General features: G+C 39.7%; 3 protein-coding genes across 4 annotated transcripts in view; 2 read left to right on the top strand and 1 right to left on the bottom strand.

Annotated features, from left to right (window-relative positions):
• Positions 1 to 6,633, top strand: part of LOC125045147 (uncharacterized protein C15orf61-like) — a 7,279-nt gene extending 646 nt beyond the window's left edge. Inside the window, exons 1-4 of one of the 2 annotated variants that reach the window (XM_047642286.1) lie at positions 1 to 667; positions 1,533 to 1,714; positions 6,138 to 6,270; positions 6,492 to 6,633. The exon at positions 1 to 667 is cut by the window's left edge and continues 72 nt beyond it. In XM_047642286.1, the coding sequence (XP_047498242.1) occupies positions 595 to 667; positions 1,533 to 1,714; positions 6,138 to 6,270; positions 6,492 to 6,619 (516 nt within the window). In that variant the 5' untranslated portion in view covers positions 1 to 594 and the 3' untranslated portion in view covers positions 6,620 to 6,633. The remainder of the gene's footprint in view (positions 668 to 1,532; positions 1,715 to 6,137; positions 6,271 to 6,491) is intronic. The other variant, XM_047642294.1, reaches the window with a different exon arrangement.
• A 49-nt stretch (positions 6,634 to 6,682) lies between these two features.
• LOC125045170 (mitochondrial mRNA pseudouridine synthase Trub2-like) lies at positions 6,683 to 8,796 on the top strand. Its single transcript, XM_047642324.1, has 6 exons — positions 6,683 to 6,860; positions 7,010 to 7,141; positions 7,333 to 7,464; positions 7,769 to 7,890; positions 8,064 to 8,175; positions 8,454 to 8,796. Exons 1-6 carry the CDS (start codon positions 6,683 to 6,685, stop codon positions 8,714 to 8,716), a joined length of 939 nt encoding a protein of 312 aa, XP_047498280.1. The 3' UTR covers positions 8,717 to 8,796.
• A 1,811-nt stretch (positions 8,797 to 10,607) lies between these two features.
• The window catches only part of LOC125042525 (enoyl-CoA hydratase domain-containing protein 3, mitochondrial-like), a 16,422-nt gene continuing 4,529 nt past the window's right edge, over positions 10,608 to 22,500 (bottom strand). Inside the window, exons 3-7 of the mRNA XM_047638183.1 lie at positions 16,443 to 16,572; positions 16,103 to 16,293; positions 15,643 to 15,803; positions 14,157 to 14,271; positions 10,608 to 10,971 (exon numbers count right to left, since the gene is read on the bottom strand). Of these exons, the coding sequence (XP_047494139.1) occupies positions 10,863 to 10,971; positions 14,157 to 14,271; positions 15,643 to 15,803; positions 16,103 to 16,293; positions 16,443 to 16,572 (706 nt within the window). The 3' untranslated portion in view covers positions 10,608 to 10,862. The remainder of the gene's footprint in view (positions 10,972 to 14,156; positions 14,272 to 15,642; positions 15,804 to 16,102; positions 16,294 to 16,442; positions 16,573 to 22,500) is intronic.

The following is a 22,500-nucleotide window of genomic DNA, read 5'->3' as shown; positions in this document are numbered from 1 at the left end:
ATATAACATGTTCTTTCTAAAAGTCATGGAAAAGTATAAACAGGTGAGATAATCAGCATTAGTAATGAATTCCTTGTTGACTAAGCACCTGTGTAACCATAAAATAAAATCATGTCACAGGAACTTATTTTCCACTACTTATAACTGCTCCTTTATCTTCTTACAATGATCAGAATTACTTTCTTTAATAATATGGAGCAGTTACTTATTCAAGTAATAGTACTTTGATAACATTTGGTAATATGTAGTATCTCATATGTAGTACACTCATGATGTGATAATCCTTTGGATCACTAAATATTCTGACACAGATATATGTAGCTATTACTAAGTGTGCAAGAGCGAACAGTTTCCCACTTGCTCTATAGCTATGAGTTTTATGGTGGATAGGGCAGTTTTACTAGCCTCTCATAGTCCCTTTAATTTCATGTTCATTTATGCATTATTATAAAGGTAATACTTTTATATGTCAATTAAAATAATGAACTTTTTAACCAAGGTAAGATTACAACATGAAGATTATTATTATTACTACCATACTGATGACATGTATGATACATCACAAACTATCTGTTTGTTACATGGGACTATCAAATGTCTGATTTTGTGTCCCATATGATAATCACAGTGGAGATGACATATATTTCATGCAGTCTCAGCATTTTGGGTTATTATTTTTTTCAAGATTTTGATACAATTTTTGTTATAATCATATTCAGTAAGGTAGATTATTAGTGACATGAGCCTTTACCAGCATGTGAAAGAAGTTTTATTTTTATATAATGTATCTTTATTTAATGACTACTGGTACAAAAAGAAAGAAAAGGGAGCTGCCTTGATACATATATAAGAACAAGAATCTGATCAAAGGAAAAATTAACTCCCTTTTTTTTTTTACCAATTGGAGTTTGTTTATTTGACATTATTTTATCTCTTCAAAAAAATGCATGAGAGCTAGTTTGGGCTGTATGGTAGTAATGGGATGAATGCATGACTTTTATTTCATTACAGATATTATTCATATTTTATAGGTTAGGGCTTCAAATAATTGTCTTATTGTATATACCACACCTTTTCATATTTTATCATTGGGTGTTCTTGGAATATTAATTTGATACATCACCTAATGAGGCCTGTTGTTATTGTAAATAAGTTTTAAGAAAGAACCTTTAAAAGAGACTCAAAGATGACCCATAAAGATATAACATTATTTTAATATTTGATACAGGTAATGTTTATGTAATGCAGGTGTAAATTTAATTAAGGAAAATAGACAGTAATGATTCAGTTACCTATATTAAGAAAAATCAGATATTCGAGACTTTCAACTCTGTTGTCATTTAAGATTATGTTTTACTGTAGGTAGTGTTAGACCATTACATGCAAAAGTATTTTTAGTTTTGTAGTAGACACTTCTCTTTGTTTTTTTATATGTTGTAGTCATTTGCAATTATTTGCAATTATTATTTGTTGAGCTTGTGTTTTGAAGATGTAAAGTGAAATGCTATGGACTTTAAATATTTTCCTTTTAGGACTGATGCATGTGAGCCAGACACTCAGGATTTTTAGGAGGATAAAAGAAGCTAAACCTACAGCCTCTCTCGTCCTAACAACTCATCTGCGACAAAGACAGCTCCCTCATTGGACATCATATTTTGTTAAATATAGTGATGTAACCAGTGACCAGAGAGGTTTTTCACACTTCAATTGGAAGGTCAGAATATAATTGGAAGTATTTGCTATATATATATATATATATATATATATATATATATATATGTGTGTGTGTGTGTGTATATATATATATATATATATATATATATATATATATCTATATATATATATATATATATATATGAGTGTGGTGTATAATGATGTTTTGTTGGGACTTTTTGACAGTGCTTGCCTCTTGAGTCTTGAATCCCTAATATTTACTCTTTTCAGTCTCACATGTTGCATTAGGAAGGATAGTCTGTGCTATGAGATTGATTATTTAAAATTATCTGCTGTGTCAACAGCTAAGGTCATTAGCGGTGAGCTATGAGAACTGACTTTGGTCTGTAACTTTTTTGATATTCTCTTTACCAATTTCATGCCACTTAAATATGTTGGTAATTCCATTGTCTCTTTGTTATGGGTGTTACTTCAACTTTATGAGAGCTAATATGACCTTATCTTTAATGGCATCCACTAGTACTTGGAGCTTCTGTCCGATGACTGGAACCATTCTTATCATGCAGACCCAATATTGTTTAGGAATGCTGTGGGGGCTGCATTTGACTCAGATGGTCCAAGACCCCTTTGGTCCTTCATACCATGTCACAGGTTATTTTTTCATTTATAGTAGGTTATTGTGAATGGGACTGTTTACATCATTTCATAACAATCTTCTTTCACATCTGTTTATAGTAAGTAAATTCATTAACATATTTCTTTAACCCTGGATATCACCTCTGGTATGCTGGTTGTGTGTGCATACCTATGGTTCTCTCCTCCTAGTTGTCCTCAATATCAGTTGTCTCCAAGCTGTGTGAGTTGCTTTCATCAGTCTTCATTCTTTACTTTTGTTTTTTGTGCTAAAGTCCAACTTACTGACCAATAGTGGTAAAATAAGTATATGTACCTAACATTTTCTTGATTTTTTTTTCCCCATGGAATAAATTACATTTGACAGTGATCAGTATGGGGCTTGGAACATCCGTTCCCTGCGACAGGACGATCGGTTACCACTACTATCGAGGGAATTGAAACAGCTGAGAGTTGAGGTGGCTGCTCTCTCGGAGGTGAGAAGACCTGGCAGTGGCACGATTAGTGAGGGTGGCTACACCTACTACTGGTCGGGCCGCAGCGATGGCCACCATCTCCAGCAGACTTCAACCCTTGGTAGTTGAGGTCACTCCAGTCGATGAGCGTATCATGATATTGAGACTGAAGCTTTCATTTGGCTTCATGTCTCTTGTTGCTGTATACGCTCCTACGGATGTATATAAACTTGAGGTGAAAGAGATGTTTTACGCCAAACTTGCATCTGTGGCAGACAGATGTCCTCGGCGAGATATTCGTATTGTGCTGGGCGACTTCAATGCGGTATCCGGCTGTGATCGAGCTGGCTACGAGATGTCTGTCGGTCCTCATGGCTCAGGAGCTGATGCTGGCAGTGAGAATAGCCTCCTTTTCCGTGACTTTGCTAGGTCCCAGAAATTGAGGATTTCTGGCTCCTGGTATCAGCGTTCTGTCCCGCATCGCTGGACTTGGTACAGCGATACAGGAAGAGTGGCCAAGGAGATCGACCACATCCTCGTTAGCACTCGATGGAGGATCCTCCAGAACTGCAGGGTATATCGAAGCGCTGAGTTCTGTGGAACTGACCATAGAATAGTGGTGGCTACTCTCCGGGTCCACTTTAGAACCCCCCGCCGCCCAAATGAACACCCTAGGGTGTTTAATTTGGACAGATTGAGGGAGGACGAGTGTACCCGGGGGTTTGCCAAGGCTATCTCTGGTCGTCTCACAGCACTCGAGGGCCAGACAGACCCTGTTCTTATGTGGGATACCTTCAAGCGTGAAACGCTTGATGCAGCTCAGGAATCCATTGGTGAACGCCCAAGAACAAGACAGAATTCCATCTCGCAGGAGACGCTGGAAGCCACAGATGCTTGTCGTGCGGCTCGACTGTCAGGGGATCGCACTTTGCACCGCTCTCTGGTGCGCAGGACTAGGTCACTGTTGAGAAGGGATAAGGAACAGTTTATCAGTAGTCTTGCAGAGGAGGTCGAAAGCCATTTCCTTGTAAATGACCTTCGTCCTGCCTACCAAGCTCTGAGAAAGCTGAATTCCAAGCCCCCCTCACAGACGGCTGCAGTCCGCTCAGCAAGTGGCCAGATAATCTCAGATCCTGATGGGGTGCGTGTGCGTTGGGCTGAGTATTTTGAGCAGTTGTATAAGGTTGATCCACCAACAGTTAACATGGATGCGGGTAATGTTGAGACTCCTCTGCCAGATCCACCCATCAGCGAGGATCCACCCTCCCTGACCGAAATCAGGGGGGCGATCTCCAAGCTGAAGAGTGGTAAAGCAGCAGGTGTCTGTGGCATCCCAGCCGAATTGTTAAAGGCTGGTGGAGAACCTATGGCAAGGGGCTTGCATGCAGTCCTGTCTGCCATCTGGCAGACTGGTACCTTTCCCCCTGACCTGCTGAGGGGTGTGGTCATCCCTCTCTGGAAGGGGAAAGGGGATCGGTGGGACTGCAGCAATCACCGAGGCATTACACTACTCAGTGTACCAGGCAAGGTACTCGCACACATCTTACTGAGACGTATCAGGGACCACCTGTTGAGGCACCAAAGACCGGAGCAATCTGGTTTCACTCCTGGTAAGTCCACAATAGACCGCATCCTGGCGCTTCGAATCATTATAGAACGCCGTCGTGAGTTTGGACGTGGGCTGCTCGCAGCCTACATCGATCTCAAGAAGGCGTTTGACACGGTGCATCGCGAATCTCTCTGGGAGATCCTGAGACTAAGAGGAATTCCAATAAGGATTATTGGACTAATAGCAAACCTGTATACAGGCACTGAAAGTGCTGTAAAGTGTGGTGGGGGCCTGTCGAGCTTCTTCCCTGTTAGTTCAGGGGTGAGGCAAGGCTGTGTTCTTGCACCAACACTTTTCAACACTTGCATGGATTGGATACTGGGTAGAGCTACTGTCCAAAGTCACTGTGGAGCAACTCTGGGCAATATCAAGGTTACAGACCTTGACTTTGCCGATGATGTTGCCTTACTCTCTGAATCTCTGGAAACCCTTGTAGCGGCTCTTGATGCATTTAGCAATGAAGCGAAGCCCCTGGGGCTAGAGGTCTCCTGGACCAAGACCAAGATCCAGGATTTTGGGGGCCTGCTAGGAGACCCTGTACAGTCGATACGTGCTTGCGGGGAAAACATCGAAGTCACAAAGAGCTTTATATACCTCGGTAGTGCATTTCACGACTCTGGGCTGTCAGACCAAGAAGTCAGTAGACGGATTGGCCTGGCAGCAGGGGTCATGAAATCTCTCGACAAGAGTATTTGGAGATGTCGGTACCTGTGCAGAAGGACCAAGTTACGTGTTTTCAAGGCCCTGATACTGCCAGTTTTACTCTATGGTAGTGAAACTTGGACACTATCTTGTGCTCTGGAATCTCGTCTTGATGCCTTTTGTAACAGATCCTTGCGCCGGATCATGGGGTACAGTTGGCGGGACCATGTGTCCAACCAACGGCTGCACCGTGAGACCGGTACAGGACCTGTTACTTGCACAATCCGTGATCGCCAACTCAGGCTATATGGCCACTTGGCTCGACTCCCACAGGATGATCCTGCCCATCAGGTTGTCTCTGTCCGAGACAACCCTGGGTGGAGGAGGCCTGTGGGACGACCGAGAAGGTCGTGGCTTGGGCAAATCGATCAAACCTGTCGTGAGGAACTAGAGATGGGCCGGGCCCCTGCCTGGCGGCTCGCCATGAGGGATCCTCGTAGGTGGAAGCGGAGGGTGGATGCGGCTATGCGCCCCTGCCGGCGTTAGCTCCATAATGATGATGAATGATGAGTATGGCATCCTGTATGAAGCTTTTTAGGTATTTGACACAAGAACGATAGAGGAATTCATTAGACATAGAAAGTGTGTTATTAACAAGTGAGGAGTCTGAAATAACAGAGAAAGAGAGGGTCAAAATATGAAGAAATATTAAGCATGTTCCAAGCTCATCTCATATACAGTATAGGTATACATCCAGCCCTAAGAAAATATTCTTAGCCACACACTATCTCGATCCCCAACCCTCTCAGCACCCCAGGTTGACTTCACCGAACCCTGCCTAACCCCTCATTACCCTCATCACATGCCCTTTCTCACCCCAAGTTGCATATTAATGATGTGTAATGCATTACCATGGATGATTGGTAGGCACTGTTTTCCAGGGTGTTGTGAATGACAGAATAGGTTTTAGTAGTTACAGGCAAACATCTTGACTATATATTGCAGATCTTCCTACATGCTTATCATATGGTAGCTATTGTATTATCATATATAGCATGAATTTTTTATTCTTGCTCTTGCACTTTCTTTCCATTTATTCTTCCTTCAATTTATTTTCTTCATAGGTTGATGGAGCAAATTATCATATCCTTCGAACAGGATGTTGGCCGTACATGAAGTATCACTGTACCAAGCGACCATATGAGGACCTTTCTATGGACGACAAATTTTTCCGTGTTTTGAAAATTGCAAACCTAGGTGTGTATCATGTAAAACAATCCCATTTGTGTTTACTTAGTTTAGATAGATCCAATTTGGAGACATTTACTTTCCTCCACTAATGTGTAAATAGACAGAGATTGACAAAGAGAGAGAGAAAAAGAAAGAGATAAACAGATAGATAGATAGATTGACATATAGGTATATAGATAGAGTTATAGAGTAATAGGTATGTGAATAATAAAGCATTTCTTTTCCAGGTTTACCCTGCCTAGCCTATGGTTGTGGTGCATCGTTTCTTATAAGTTGTCAAGAGGAGATTTACACACCTGAAGGAACTGTTACAATTTACTTCTTATATGAAGAAGATCGAGGCTCCATGTATTGACAGGACTTAAGATTGTTGTGATATCCCCATTGATTTTATGTAAAGATCCATAAATCTGTAACAATGCTTAAAGTTATCAGGTATGCACCTGAAGCATGGAATATGCTTCAGGGTGTATTTTGTGTATACAAACCTGCAGATATGACCATGAATCACCTGAGAAAAGTGGTGATTGGTAACCTTACCCGTGATCTCAATTTACTAAAGACTCGTCCAGCCACACCTATAGTTGCCATTGAAGGTTAGTTTGGTATATCATGCAAATGGGGGGTGCAAATTGAAATGTGATTGTGATTTTTTTTTCCTTCTATTGACTGTTTGCTCTGAATTATTAATCATGATCCGTGCTTAAGCATTAATATATAATTTTAATATATAAAACCCTTGCAGGCAGTGTTACAGAGAAGTTGGTTGTGAAATTGAAGGAGAATTATGCTGATCACCCATTAGTTCTTGGTCCAAGATACCAACCAAAGGATATTAAACTAACATGGGCCCATCAGTTAGATAAAAATATCTCAGGTAGATAAGGGTTCCTATTGATTTATAATTTTTCTTTTTATGTCACACATTAAAAAAAAAAAATTACTTAGTGCAGAATACAACTTAACTAGAATGGCATATTTCTGTAACATATTTTCTTACTGAATTTTAGTGTTTCATTTAGATTTGTAAAAATGTATTGGATATTAAAATGAAATTCCTTTTCTTAGGAGTTTGCATTTTGGGTGTGAATAGTGGCACAAAAGGTACACACAAAGTAAGGGAGTCACAGTTGATCCGTTCTTACGTGGTTTCGGGCCAGTTTGGACGAACAACTGACACGCTCTTTATTCATGGCAAAGGTGAGTACCCATTTAATCATGGTTATTTATTATAATTGTAATTGAATAGATATCCTTTGATCAGTTTTGATATGTTTTAATGATTGTAAAATTTTATAACATAGACTGGCACACCATTTACAATTGTTAGTTGTTTGTTGTGTTTTCAAGAAAAAAAAAAAAAATCTGTAATGAAGGTATTGCAGAATCTGATTATTATGTACCTTAATGAAATTTAATGGTATTAGTGTTGTATTTCATGTGATGTGTAATATTCAGATTACTTCATAAATAACTTAATAATTTCTTCCTTTTTGAGTGAAGGTTATAGGGAAGTCAACATACAAGCATATAACAAGAGGACGCTTGATGCGAACATTAATGACCATACAGGCTGGTCATCAGAGGAGTTCACTTAATTTTTTGGGTCTTGACCCACAGTCTCAGGTAAGAGGTTCTGCCAACAAAAAACAGCAGGTGTTGGTGCACTTTCATATGATCAGTAAGAATGATAGTTTGTAATAAAGTTAACATTATAGAGTCCCAATATAAAAAATACTGTAATATACTTTTCCATTTATGTTGTAGAATTTTTCTAAATAAATGTCTAATATCAACAGGAAGCATATGAAGCTCTCTCAGCTGAGGGCCTTGTAAGACCTGGTGAGAAATCCCCACCATTAATCTATGCTCTCAAAATTGTTGACTTCAATTTACCAGATTTCACACTAGGTAAGATTATCTGGATCCTCAAGTAACTAAAATTCCAGTAGGAAAGAATATGTATTTGTGATACAGTTATAGGCAAAAGAACTTTATCAAAAATAATAGTGGAGTTTTAGAGGCCTTATATGGCAACCCAAGTCACATGCATCTCCATGAATAAGCAGACAGACTACATCTTTAATTGCCTTTCAAGAAACTAACATGAAAAGCCAAAGGGAATGTATTTAATTAGTATGTGTTTTTATTTACATTATTACTACAGTAACTGAACAATCTTTCCAGAGTTTCATGCATTAATGAAAATGCTGTCTACCTTCAACACCTGGTGCATGATCTAGCATTACGGCTCAAGACCACTGCTGTATGCACACAAATGCGCTGCATTCGCTATGGACCTTGGACTCTGCAGCATAGTTTGCTTCACAAGCATTGGTGTCTAGAACATATTATAGATAATATAACCCATAGCAAACCACTCTTTAAAGATATAATACCCAAATCAGCTAGTTTGTTTGCATTAAAAGATGAACAATGTAAGGAATTTTAGAATTGGAAATACATCAGATGAGACTGATGAGTGTAAATATACTGTATAATAATTTTCAGTAAATATGAATATTTCTTTTTGGTAGTTGTTTTTGATGATAACCTTTTGGTGATTGTGGTTTAGTGATATTAAATATAATAATGACAGAGTTCAATAAATCTGCCTTATATATCAGTTGATGGTACTCCCTCTCATCTAGAAAATGATCATCCCTGACTCATTCAGCCTTCAGATTTTTATATTCGTATTCGACAAGTAATAGTAATATCATTATTATAATCTTTATTATTATTATTATTATTATTATTATTATTATTATAGCTATTAGTTATCATCATCATCATCATTATTATTCACTTCCCCCTCAATCCCTTGATATTTGATACCGTGGAGGGGCTTAGGAGGCGGAGCCCTCGCCTCAAGTAATTTTGCATGGTGTTTTCACCATCTTCTTTCCTTTTCCTTCACTTCTTCATCCTTTCTTCTCTCCAACTTATCCTAAACGTTAACTCATTTTTACCTTTTTTGCCATTATACTTTGTCATAATGCCGTGGGACCTTTGATGCCTGGCACATTTGTTGCTTTTGACCACAGACCATTCTGGAATTCTACAAACATCTTGTGAACCAAAAGACTTCTTACCCAGGGGCTACATCCCAAAGCCCCACCCTATTGCTATATTTTGAATATACAGCTCATGACCTACAACTACAACTACTATTACCAGCATTGCAAGTAGTATTAGTAGTACTTCTAATACTCTTGTTACAGTATTTGCCTTCATGCTATCATTATTATTGTTATTATTATTAGTATTATTGTTATTATTATCATTATATTGTTGTTTTTATTGTTATCATCATCATCATCATCATTATTTTTGTTATTTTTATAATAATAATAATTAGTCGTAGTACTAGTAATATCATCATTATTAATATTACTAATATTATTAACATAACCATTTATAATATTATTATTGATATTGAAATTATTATTATTATTATTATTATTATTATTATTATCATTATTATTATTATTATTATTAATATTATTATTATTATTATAAAAATGATGATGATGATTGTTATAAAGATATTACTATCATTGTCATTGTCATCATAATCATCATTACCTATTGTTATCGTTATTGCTATCACCATGACTTTTCTTCTTATAATTACTATCACAACAGTTTAGCATACAACAAAAATATAAATTTTCTGGACTTATATCAGTTTATTCAGAATAATCTAACGTTATTTGATACAGAAGCTCTGTGTGTGTGTGTGTGTGTGTGTGTGTGTGTGTGTGCGTGGGCGTGGGCGTGGGCGTGGGCGTGGGCGTGGGCGTGGGCGTGGGCGTGGGCGTGGGCGTGGGCGTGGGCGTGGGCGTGGGCGTGGGCGTGGGCGTGGGCGTGGGCGTGGGCGTGTGCGTGTGCGTGTGCGTGTGCGTGTGCGTGTGCGTGTGCGTGTGCGTGTGCGTGCGTGTGCGTGTGTGCATGCGTGTGAGAGTGAGAGAGAGAGAGAAAGAGAGGGAGGGAGGAGGGGGGAGGGAGGGAAGGGAAAGGGAGAAGAAAGTGAGGAGAGAAGAAGGAGAGTGACCAAGTGAATTTGACCCCCTCCCCCTTTTTCTTTCTCTCTCCCTCCTGCCCCTCTTCCTTTTCCTTTCTTTTCCTCTCTCAATCTGTCAGCACTAATATCTAGTTTATATGAAATTTTATAGCAAAAGTAACTACATGTTTGAAATATGTAGAAAAAAACATTGATGTAAGCCTAAACAAAAAACTATATCTCCTACTTTATTTTTCTTGGTACTTGGGTGTTTCAAGTTTAAACTGTTTTTCCTTATATATTCAAACTATTATTATTAGGAGAAGAAGTAACTGGGGCTTATGTAAAATATTTATTATTCTTTGACAATATAACAAACTACAGAAAATTTATTGCACTACTTTTTGTAAAATTACAGTAAATGCAGAAATGTTATACCTCTCAAAGTATAAATATAGCTATTTTTAAATGATAAATCTAAATGATAAAGATAAAACAATGATTTAATTTATCTGATTTTTAAAAGAGCACAAAACTGATGCAACAACAGAGAAGAGAACTGCAAAATATTTTATTTACCTACAAAATATTTTTATTCATCTGTATGAGACCAAATTGGTTTTCTCTTTTCCACAAAACTAGTGATACCTTCTTGCCCATCCTTCATGTTGATATTGTTTACCATTACACATGCTCCTTCCCTGAAAATATATTGTGTATATCATATTTAGTCATGTAGCCTGCAACTTCAACATCATATATACAGAAATAAGTAAATAAATAGTATCTTCACACATATATATGCATGTGCATGTTATTTTTTTTTTGTGAAATGTCTCTGCACATAGATGGCTCTGCTAGTGCTTACCTGATTTAACCTTTCTGTTTTTCTTTACTAATGCTATCAATATCGATGGTGTTATTTTTATAATTGATATTATAATTACTATAATGTTATTGATATCAGTAGTGGCAATATAAGATAACATAAAATATTTTAAAATATCAAGGAAAAAGGTAAGACAAATAATACTCATAATTGGCTCATTGGTGACTTAGTACAAGTGGAGTCATCTATGTGTAAATGCAGTTAATATAGTAAACTCAAAGTGGGCATGGCATATGTGTACATTAGGGTGTTTCAATAATTGTCGATTTTCTAAAATTTGCTCGAATCCCGGGGGCAAGTTAAGAAATAGGCGCCTATGAATTTTCTGAGTTTGGAAATGTATTTTTAATTAAAGTCAAAGAATATCTCGCATTCTCTGTTTTCAATTGAAAGTTTTGATAAAATTATGATTTAGACACCGCTTCGAACGCCAAATAACGCTTTGTTTTCTGTTGTCGGTAAACTATTTTATTTTTAAAATACCTCAATATTATACTTTTCTTTAATATTTTTTGCATAAAAATTATTTCTATTATAAATTAATATTATATAAAGTTCTTTAATTGCCATAGACTAATTTTTCAATTAGTAGGCTTGACTTCTCTTTACTTTGTGTTCTCTCCCACCGAATCGGGCTTGGGTCGCTGAGAGCATGCTTTGGCTCTCGGACTTCTCACTTCGCTTAAATGATTTGAAGTAACATATTCTATTTAACAAGAGGCTATAAAAGGATAAGGGTTCTAGTAATGATTTCATTTGGAACATTATATATTGCATACAATATAATTTTCATTCTACTCCTTTGTTTACATTGCCATATCTCCGACTGCGCTGTTCTCTAGTTTCTGTTACAACAACAATTCTGTTTATGTCTTCACATTTTTTTCATGTCTCCAATCAGTCTTTCACAGTTTTGATTATGGCCAGGTATTAATGAACTTTTGGGTTTCTACATATCGATTTCATGCATATCATAGGCCAAGTATGCAAACTTCATATCTGTGGTCAGATGTTGGGAAATTAAATCTTTCACACTCAGATTACACAGTTTTTCTGCAGTGAAATTGTGCTTCTCCTTATTTTTGAATAGGGCTGGTGTGTATGGCCATTTTTCACGAATTCCTCTTTTCAAGATCTTTGCAACTTCATCGACGTAATCATGATCAACAGCCAAGGGAAGAAGTGTACCATCTGCATTGTACAGATGTCTGTTGATGGACGAGAAGTAGCCGCTAGGAAAGCCAAGTTCACAGCCAATCCTGGCATACCTCCTTGAAGTTTCAATAGCAGTTCTGAAAAGAGTCATTCCATTGCTGTTCACAGCAGAACGCCAGCACATGAAATGAACTTTTGCAAAATCAAAAATACTTCCGATTGTTCTTGGATTTTTTTTCAGTGCTTTCAGACTCTTTATGGTGTTGTTCTTTATTCCAATCTTGGATTTATTGGGCAAATCACCATCACAAACTCCTTCCAGCTTAGTCAATATGGTGTCAATGGTCAGGCAGATGTGTAGGAGGGAACAAAAAAATCTCAGCCACCTGGCACCAACTGGCAAAAGACATTTCTGCAATATCTTCAGTGATGCATATAAATGGGACTTCTGCATTGTTGGTCTGCTTCCATTTCAGTCTGTTAAATTCCCGTCTTTGCACCTGATAATCAACACTTCCGAGTGATCCATTGCTTCCTTGTACTTTTGCATCATACCAATCTATATCTTCCTTGAGGATTTCTCGGGGTTGTTTCTTTGCCTTGAATGACACAATCACAGTTTTCGAGAATTTTGTCTTCAGTGATACATTTCTGATGGAGCCGTAGTACTCTTTCTTTATTTTCTTTTTTTTTTCTTTCATATACCAAAGTGATATTGTCTTAATGCCGAATTTTGCTATACGCCAGCAATTTCCGCCTGCAATTTGGATAAAATCTGAGATTCCGTAATAGTCAAATTATTGCATGGCAAGCATCTTTTGAGCATCCTTTTAGTGTCTGGTTACCATGTCCTTTTAAGGCACAGTATCGAGCAAAATGTCACTCTTCGTCAGTGGTTTAGGTGGCAAAACATCAATGGTACCAAACTCTTTCAGTATACGTGTATCGGCACATGCGAACCACCACGTCGAAGTGCCATATTGCCACTGACGAGATTGTCACCACAATATAGGCGAGCGAGTAACGTGCATTTTAAAGGGTAGCACAAGTTTATATGGAAATGCATAGTGACTGGGATCTTTACGGAAGTCCCCAGGAATCATTCACAATGACCTAAGTTACCCTATGTTTGATTCTGCCATAATGTCGGATGAACCGAAATGCCTTCCGTGGGTTCTTGCGGGTCACAGCCAGGCCGCTGAGGCTGCCGCACCTCATCTCAGCGCCGGAAATGGTATTATACTTTAATAAAAAATTGCGAATAGTAGATATTTTTTGATTTGTCTAATATTATGCATGTCGTCATTTAAGCATAGTAGGCGCCTGTTTAGCAACTTGCTGAATGATTATGAAAAAGTCGGATTTATTGAAACACCCTAGTGTACCTGCTATGACCGTTGGTTTTGGGTTGAAACTACATACTGCATTATTATTTTAAACTGCTTTAACTTAACCCATACTTACTTATTTAAATGTGGCTTATTTGAAATTAATGGGATCAGTAAGATCACAAATTATGTATAATAATAATAAAGATCAAAACTAAGAAAATGGATTCAAAAGAAAGCAGAAATCATGATGTCCACAAATGTTAACCAAGCCAATTACTTTGTGGTATGCAAAGTATATCCCCTTTTGGATAATTTAACTAACTGAGAGATGGCTAACCCTAGATTGGGGATATAAACATAGGGAGAGACATGAAATGTTCTGAAAGGCAAAGTTTGTTCCTGAAGCTTACAAAGTTGTTGAGAACATTAACACAGAATTAAAAGAAAAAGGCAAAATAACACTTCATTGTCTCTGTTGATATCATATCTTTAGCAAATATTCTTTACTTACCTATAGGCTTCCTCTATTCCCATTTCCATCTGCTTATACATGAATTTTTTTCCTAGTGCAATTACAGCTTTACTTTTGTGCGTTATAGCATCTACTGTTTTTTGCACTTCGGAATCTGAAAAAGAGAAGAGAGTATGTCTAACTAAATGCATCTGCAGCAAACTTCAAACACACACACTAACAGTACATATCAATTTCTTTCAGATAAAACTAAATTGAACATACAGAAAAAGAAAATCAGTATATTCTTATATGGAACAAATTCTAGTCTCTTTTTTCCCTATTAATAAAAATAAATGATTAAAGATGCAAATATGTAGAAAAAATTATAATCACAAGATTAAGTCAGCTATCTGGGGCCACACAGGATGTGAAAGTGATGCTAGGCAGACATACAAAGTAGGGATAGTGCAGTGATACTCAATTTTTCCTTTGTCATTTCTCCCTAGGCTGGATGTAATTCACTATTTATACCTCTAATTCCCAGAAATAAATTATTTTTTAAAAAAGAATGTATACAACACAATACTTGATAAATTATGTATTTTACCATTAGCTTCTATGTCAAAAATATGCACAACTAGTAAAAAGACACTCGAAATACAAGATTTGAAACAGTAACCTGTGATGAAGGCAATGACTATACTACTTACAAATAAGAAAGTGCAAACAAAAATACCTTATCTCTTTATGAGCTGTTGATGACAGTGCTATCAATATATACATATACAATGCCAAAGAAACAAAGAACAAGCTGAAGAATGAAGAAATTTAAGTTTGAACCAGATATTAGCAGCAACTCCACCAAATTCTTTTATGAAGATGCAACAAGTATCACTACATTTACCAACAATATTGCTAAATTGGAAGACTTTGGCTGGGGATGGGTGACAGGGTATGAGTGTAGATGTTCAGAAGATTAGCATACTCGTATATGTTATACCACACACAATGTGTGCCATGATCCAATATATTAGCCAGCAATCTCCTTGAAGATTTACCCTATGCTATATAGATTTTCACCTCCATGGGCTAAATTTTCCCCTGGATGAGAATCACTGGTATAGTGCAACTTAAGCATATCAAAGGACATGAATGTTAAATATTTTTCTTGGGATCTAAGTGCACAGATATTTATAATAAACGTTTTATTGAATTGAAACAAATCATACTAAAGATATATTCTTAATGCAATATACCAAACATAACACTTAAAAAAGGGAATTAAATGAGAAATTTGATTACATTCAGCAGAAAATATTATGACTGTGACTATTTAAAAAAATGACCCAAGCCCAATACATGCCACCAAAGTAATTTTACATTTACAAAATTGTATTTTTTGGAAACTGATACTAAAATATAGGAATAATGATAGAACTACTATATTTTGCTACAAAAATGCTTACATATCTATTCACATAAAAGCAAGAAGAAGTCTTTCAAGCATCTTCTATTTCCTAAAATACTTTATATGATAATTTACCTAATTCTTGCTCAGTAACAATCTTGGAGACTAATCCTGCCCTTAGAGCTTCCTCTGCTGTTAGTGGCAGACCTGTCAGCAACATATGGGCAGACACCTTCCTCGGTACACATCTCACAAGAGGTATGCCGGGAGTTGAGCAGAAAATACCGACACTTCCTCTGCACGAGAATAATATTTTTTTTACAGCTGTGATCCCCCCCCCCCCTGTACATTGTGCTATATGTTATTTTTTCTACATAATCTGTGCTAAGTAACAAATGAATGAAAGTAAATCAAAAGTTGTTATTAATAAGTTTGAAAAATAAACATGTCATCCATTATTTTGTTTATTACTATTTTCAATATCTGAGTTATGACTTATGAACATGATCTGATTTCCTGAACTAATTAGATAAGAACCATTTTACTACAACATTACAGCAATGAAATATTAAGAAACTATTTTTTTTTCTCTCACCCTGGAGTTGAAAATGAAGATTTGTCTGTAGCAATAACAATGTCACATGATGCAACAAACTGGCAACCTGCTGCAGTTGCTATGCCATTAACTTTGGCAATAACAGGAGTTGGAATATTTTGCAGAGCCAGCATAAGTTCTGTACATTTCTCAAACACTTGTTGGTGGTAATTTCGACCTTCTTTGGAAGTCTGAAGATAGGAAAATTGGTTTAATTATGTAAACAAATTAATCTTCAGTACTCCTAACCTAATTATCTGTTTAAACTAAATTAATGTTCACTTGAGTCTGAGTGAAATGAATTCATACTAATATACTGTATGTCTACTCTTGGACTCACCAGCTCCTTCAAGTTGTGTCCAGCAGAAAAGACCTTGCCTTGAGCACCAACCACAATGCATCGTAAACCGGGGGTATCTTCCACCACAGCAGAATGCAGCTCTTCCAGCACTTGTAATGAAAGGGCATTTCTGTTCAAGAAATGAAAATCATTCAGAATATTAATAAACTTCTAAAAATAGTAATGATCCCAAAGGGGTCATCAGTTTTCATTCAAATGAAACTTTTACATAAGTGACCTTTCTGCTTTTGCTGTTAACCCAACGGCCCCGTATAGCAAAAATACATGCCATGGCCACTGTAATTTCAGTTCATTTACTGTCTTTAGACAGAGATGGCACCACATGTGCTTAGTCACCAAAGAGTCAATTATTAGGCCTACCTATCTCATTTGTTCACCATTTTACTTGATATCTGGTAAGATTCATTTTTATTATTTAATATTTTTTTTATTGATATTAGTATTTTAAGAACATCAAAACCATAATGCCAATGATAATAACAACAGAATCAATATTATTAGCAAAAAAAAAAAAAAAAAAAAAAAAAAAAAAAAAAAAAATCCTCCAAATTCAAAGGGGAAATCATGTATGGCACTAAGGCCTGCTAATGAACTCCTTGGTGGCTGAGCACATTTGAAGCCATTTGTTTGCAATAAAATTCACTAAAAACTACAGTGGAATGTACACAATCCCCAGGTGAATGGGTTAATACTCCAACATTTTGATGATTTTGGATATCATTTGTTTTGCAAACTGCATAAAACAGGCTAGAGGAAATGTTATGTTCTTAAGGTTTTACAGTTTACAATAATGTGAATTGAGTTCAGGGCAAATATCTTCAACTTATAATTTCTTCCATTAATATGACTCCTGCATATTGATATACTTTAAAAAAAATACATTTTGACAATTGGCATACCTGAAAAAAATCTAATTTGTCCTAAAAAGTAATTAAACCCAAATTTCAAGAAAATATTTTGTGGAGATTCTGTTTGATGCTTAAAAATAAGAAAAGAAAAAGGAAGCACAGAAATATAATTAACAATGTGCAATCAAACTAACAATAAAGTATGTGAGATTTCTGCAGGCCAGACAAATGTAAGCTGTAATGTCAGTTCTACACATTACAGTCTTTAAAATGCTGAAAATATGGTTTGTATTTGATCACATTTTAAATATGGTAATGACTGGGTATACTGCTAAAAATCAGTCTGGTTGAGACCTATAGACCTAAATAAATACATACATAGATACATACACACATATATACATATATACACATGTATATATATATATATATAATACTTATATAAATAATAATAAAATATATATATACACACACACACACACACACACACACACACACACACACAACACACACACACACACACACAACACACACACCACAACACACACACACACACACACACACACACCACTACACACACACATATATATATATATATAAAAATATGTATGATATATATATAATATTATATATATATATATATATATATTATGTGTGTTGTGATGTGTATATATATATGTGTGTGTGTGTATATTTATATATGTGTGTATATATATATAAATATATATATATATATGTGTGTGTATATATATTTATAAATATGTGTTGTATATAAATATATATATTAATATATATATATATATAATATTTATATAATATTATATAAATATTTATTTATATATATATATTTATATTATTATTTATATAATATTATTATAAATTAATATATAAATATATATTTAATACCACACACACCACACAAACACCACACAACACACACACACCCACAAACACCACACACAACCACCCACACCCACAACACACACACACACACACACAACACACACACCACACAACACACCACACACACACCAACACACCACACACCACACCACCAACACACCACCAACAACACACAACCACACCAACACACACACACACACACACCAAACCAACACACCACACACCACACCACACAACACACACACACACACACACAACACACACACCCAACAACACACCAACACCACAACACCACACACCACACACCACACAACCACACACACACACACACACACACCAACACACAACCAACCACACACACACACACACACACAACACACACAACACCACACACACCACACACCCACACACACACCACACACACACACACCAACACAACACCCACACCACACACACCACACAACAACACCACAACACACACACAACACACACACACACCCACACACACACAACACACAACACACCCACACACCCACACACACCACACACACACCCAACACAACACCACCAACACCACCACACACACACACACCCACACAACACCCACACACACACACACACACACACCACCACACACCCACAACCCCCACACACACACCACACACCAACACACACACACACAAACACACACCACACAACACACACACACCCACACACCACAACAACACACACAACCACAACACACACACACACACAACAACACACACACACACACAACCACACACACACACACACACACACACCACACACACACACACACACAACCCAACCACACCACAACCACACACACCACCCACACACACCACACAACACACACCACACACCACCCACACCAACACACACAACCACCCACACACACACCACAACACCTCACAACACACACAACACACCACAACCCACACACACACACACAACACCACACCAACCCCACACACACCAACACACACACACACACACACACCCCCACACCAACCACCCACACCAACCCACAAACCCCACACACAACACACACACACCCAACACCACCCACAACACACACACCACACACACAACCACCACCAACCCACCCCCACCCCCCCCACACAAAACACACCAACACACACACCACCACACACCCACCACACACCACCCACCAAAACCCAACAACACCACCACCCACACACACACCCAAACACCCCCAACACACCACAACCAACACCACAACCAACACCACAAAACAACCCCACACCCACACAAACCCACCCAAACCCACCAACCACCCCACCAACCCCCACCAACCACCCCCCACACCACCACACCAACCACCACCACACACACCCCCCCCCACCACCACACACCACAAAACACCAACACCCACCCACAACAACCCCACACCACCCCCCCCACAAACCCCCACACCCACACCCACACCCCACAACCAACCAACCCCCACACCACCACACCACCCACCCCAAACCACAACCACCACAACCCCCCCCAACACAACAACCAACCACAAACCAACAACCAAACACACACACCCCAACCACCCCCCACACAACACCACACCCCACCCACCCCACCCACCACAACAACACACACACAACAACACCCACCACCCCACCCAACCACACCACCCACACACCACCCACCCAACCACACCACCAACCCCACAACCACACACACCACACCAACCCCAACACCACAACACACACCACACACCACCACCCACCAACCAACCCACCAACACAAAACCCCCCCCCCACCCACCCAACAAACACCACAACCCCCCCACCCAAAACCCACCACAAACCCCCCAACCCCACCACAAACACAAACCACACACAACCAAAACACACACAACCACACCCACACCCCAAAACCCCCACACCCCCCAAAACCAAACCACCACACACCCACAAAAACCACACCAACACCACCAACACCACAAACACCACACACCACACCCCACCAACCACACACCCACCACACCACCCACCACAACAACCACAACCCACACACCACACCACAACACACCAACCAACACACCACACACCACACACACAACAACACCCACACACACACACACACAACCACACAACACCACACACCAAACACCAACACCACCAACACCCACAAACACCACACACCACAACACCACAACACACACACCCCAACCACAAACACCCAAACCACACACACACACACCACCACAACCACCACAACACCACACCAACCCCACACCACAACCACCACACACCACCAACACACACCCACACCACACACACAACACACACACCACCCCCCACCACACCCACCACACACACACCCCAACACACCCAACCCACACACCCACCACAACACACCCAAACACAACACACAACCACCACCACCACAAACCAACACACACCACGCCACCCCACCAACACCCCACCCCACCACACCACACAACACCAACACCACACACACACCACACCCACCACACAACAAAACCACCCCCCCACACCCACAACACCACACCACAACCCAACCACAACCCCACACACAAACCACCACACACACCCAACCACCACCACCCAACACCCAACACCACCACCCACACACACACCAACACCCAACACACCACCACCCACCACCACACACACCCCACCAACCAACCCCACACAACACCATACCACCACACAACCCACACACAACCACCCAACCACACAACCACCAACACACCACCCACCCACACACCACCCCACCACCATCACCAACACACCCCCACCAACACCCACACCAACAAACCCACACCCACACACAACACCACACCAACCACAACCCCACCCAACACACCACACCCACACCCCAACAACACCACACACCCACACCCCACACACACCACCAAAACACACACACACACAACCAACACAACCACACAACCACCACACACACCAAACACACACCAACACCCCCCACCAACACCCCACACCACACACCACACACACACCACACCCCACACCAACACCACAAACACCCACAACACAACCCACCACCCAACACACCCCAACACACCACCACCACAAACCCCACAAACCAACACACCCACACCAACCCACCACAACACACACCCACCCACCACACACCCAAACAACACCCCCAACAACACCCACACACACACCCCACACAACCAACACACACCAAACCCCAACACCCCACACACAACCAACACACCCACCAACCACACACAACACCCACCCACAACCACACCAACACACCCACACCACACAACAACACCCACAACACACAACCAACACCACCACAACACCACACACACCAAACAACACACAAACCAAACACACACCACACCAACCAACAACCACCACCAACACCCCACCCACCCCCCCCCCAACCACACCAACGACACCAACCACACACCAACACACACCCACCAACCACACAACCACCACACACACCAACACACACACACCCAAACACACCACACCACCACAACACCACCAACACCAACACCACAACCCCACAACCCCACCACACACCACAACCCACAACACACACACCACACCACACCCACCACACACAACACAACACACACACACACACCACCCCCCACACCCAACACACACACCACACACAACACAACACACAACCACCAACCCACACCACAACAACACCACCACAACCACAACCCACACCCAACACAACCAAACACACACACACACACACAACACACCACACAAACACACACACACCACACCACACCACACAAACAACACACACACACACAACACCACAAAACACCACAACACACACACACACACACACACACCCCCAAAACACACACACACACAAAAACACACACACACACACAAACACACACCCCACAAAACAAACACACACCACCCACAAACACACACACACAACACCAAACACCACACAAAAACCCACACACAAACCACACCCAAAACACACACACACACCACAAACACACACCACACACAAACACAAACACACACACACACAAACACACCACAAACACACACACACACACACAAACACACACACCACACACACAAACCACACACACACACACACCCAACACACACACAACACCCCACACACACCACACCCACCACACACACACAACCACACACACACCCAACCACCCACACACACACACACACCCCACCCACACACACCCAAAACCACACACACACACCCACACACACACACACCCACACACACAC

The sequence above is a fragment of the Penaeus chinensis genome, chromosome 3 (genome assembly GCF_019202785.1).
Source record: "Penaeus chinensis breed Huanghai No. 1 chromosome 3, ASM1920278v2, whole genome shotgun sequence".
Classification (NCBI taxonomy): Eukaryota; Metazoa; Arthropoda; class Malacostraca; order Decapoda; family Penaeidae; genus Penaeus; species Penaeus chinensis.
The sequence above is the reverse complement of the archived record's forward strand: the minus strand, read 5'-3'. Positions and strand labels throughout refer to the sequence as shown.

Excerpts from the sequence above, each read along its gene's own strand:
- LOC125045170 (XM_047642324.1), top strand. The coding sequence starts at position 6,683 with ATGCTTAAAGTTATCAGGTATGCACCTGAAGCATGGAATATGCTTCAG. Across the intron at positions 7,465-7,768 it reads GCTCTTTATTCATGGCAAAG|TTATAGGGAAGTCAACATAC; the intron begins GTGAGTACCCAT and ends TTTGAGTGAAGG. Across the intron at positions 8,176-8,453 it reads TTTACCAGATTTCACACTAG|TTTCATGCATTAATGAAAAT; the intron begins GTAAGATTATCT and ends ATCTTTCCAGAG.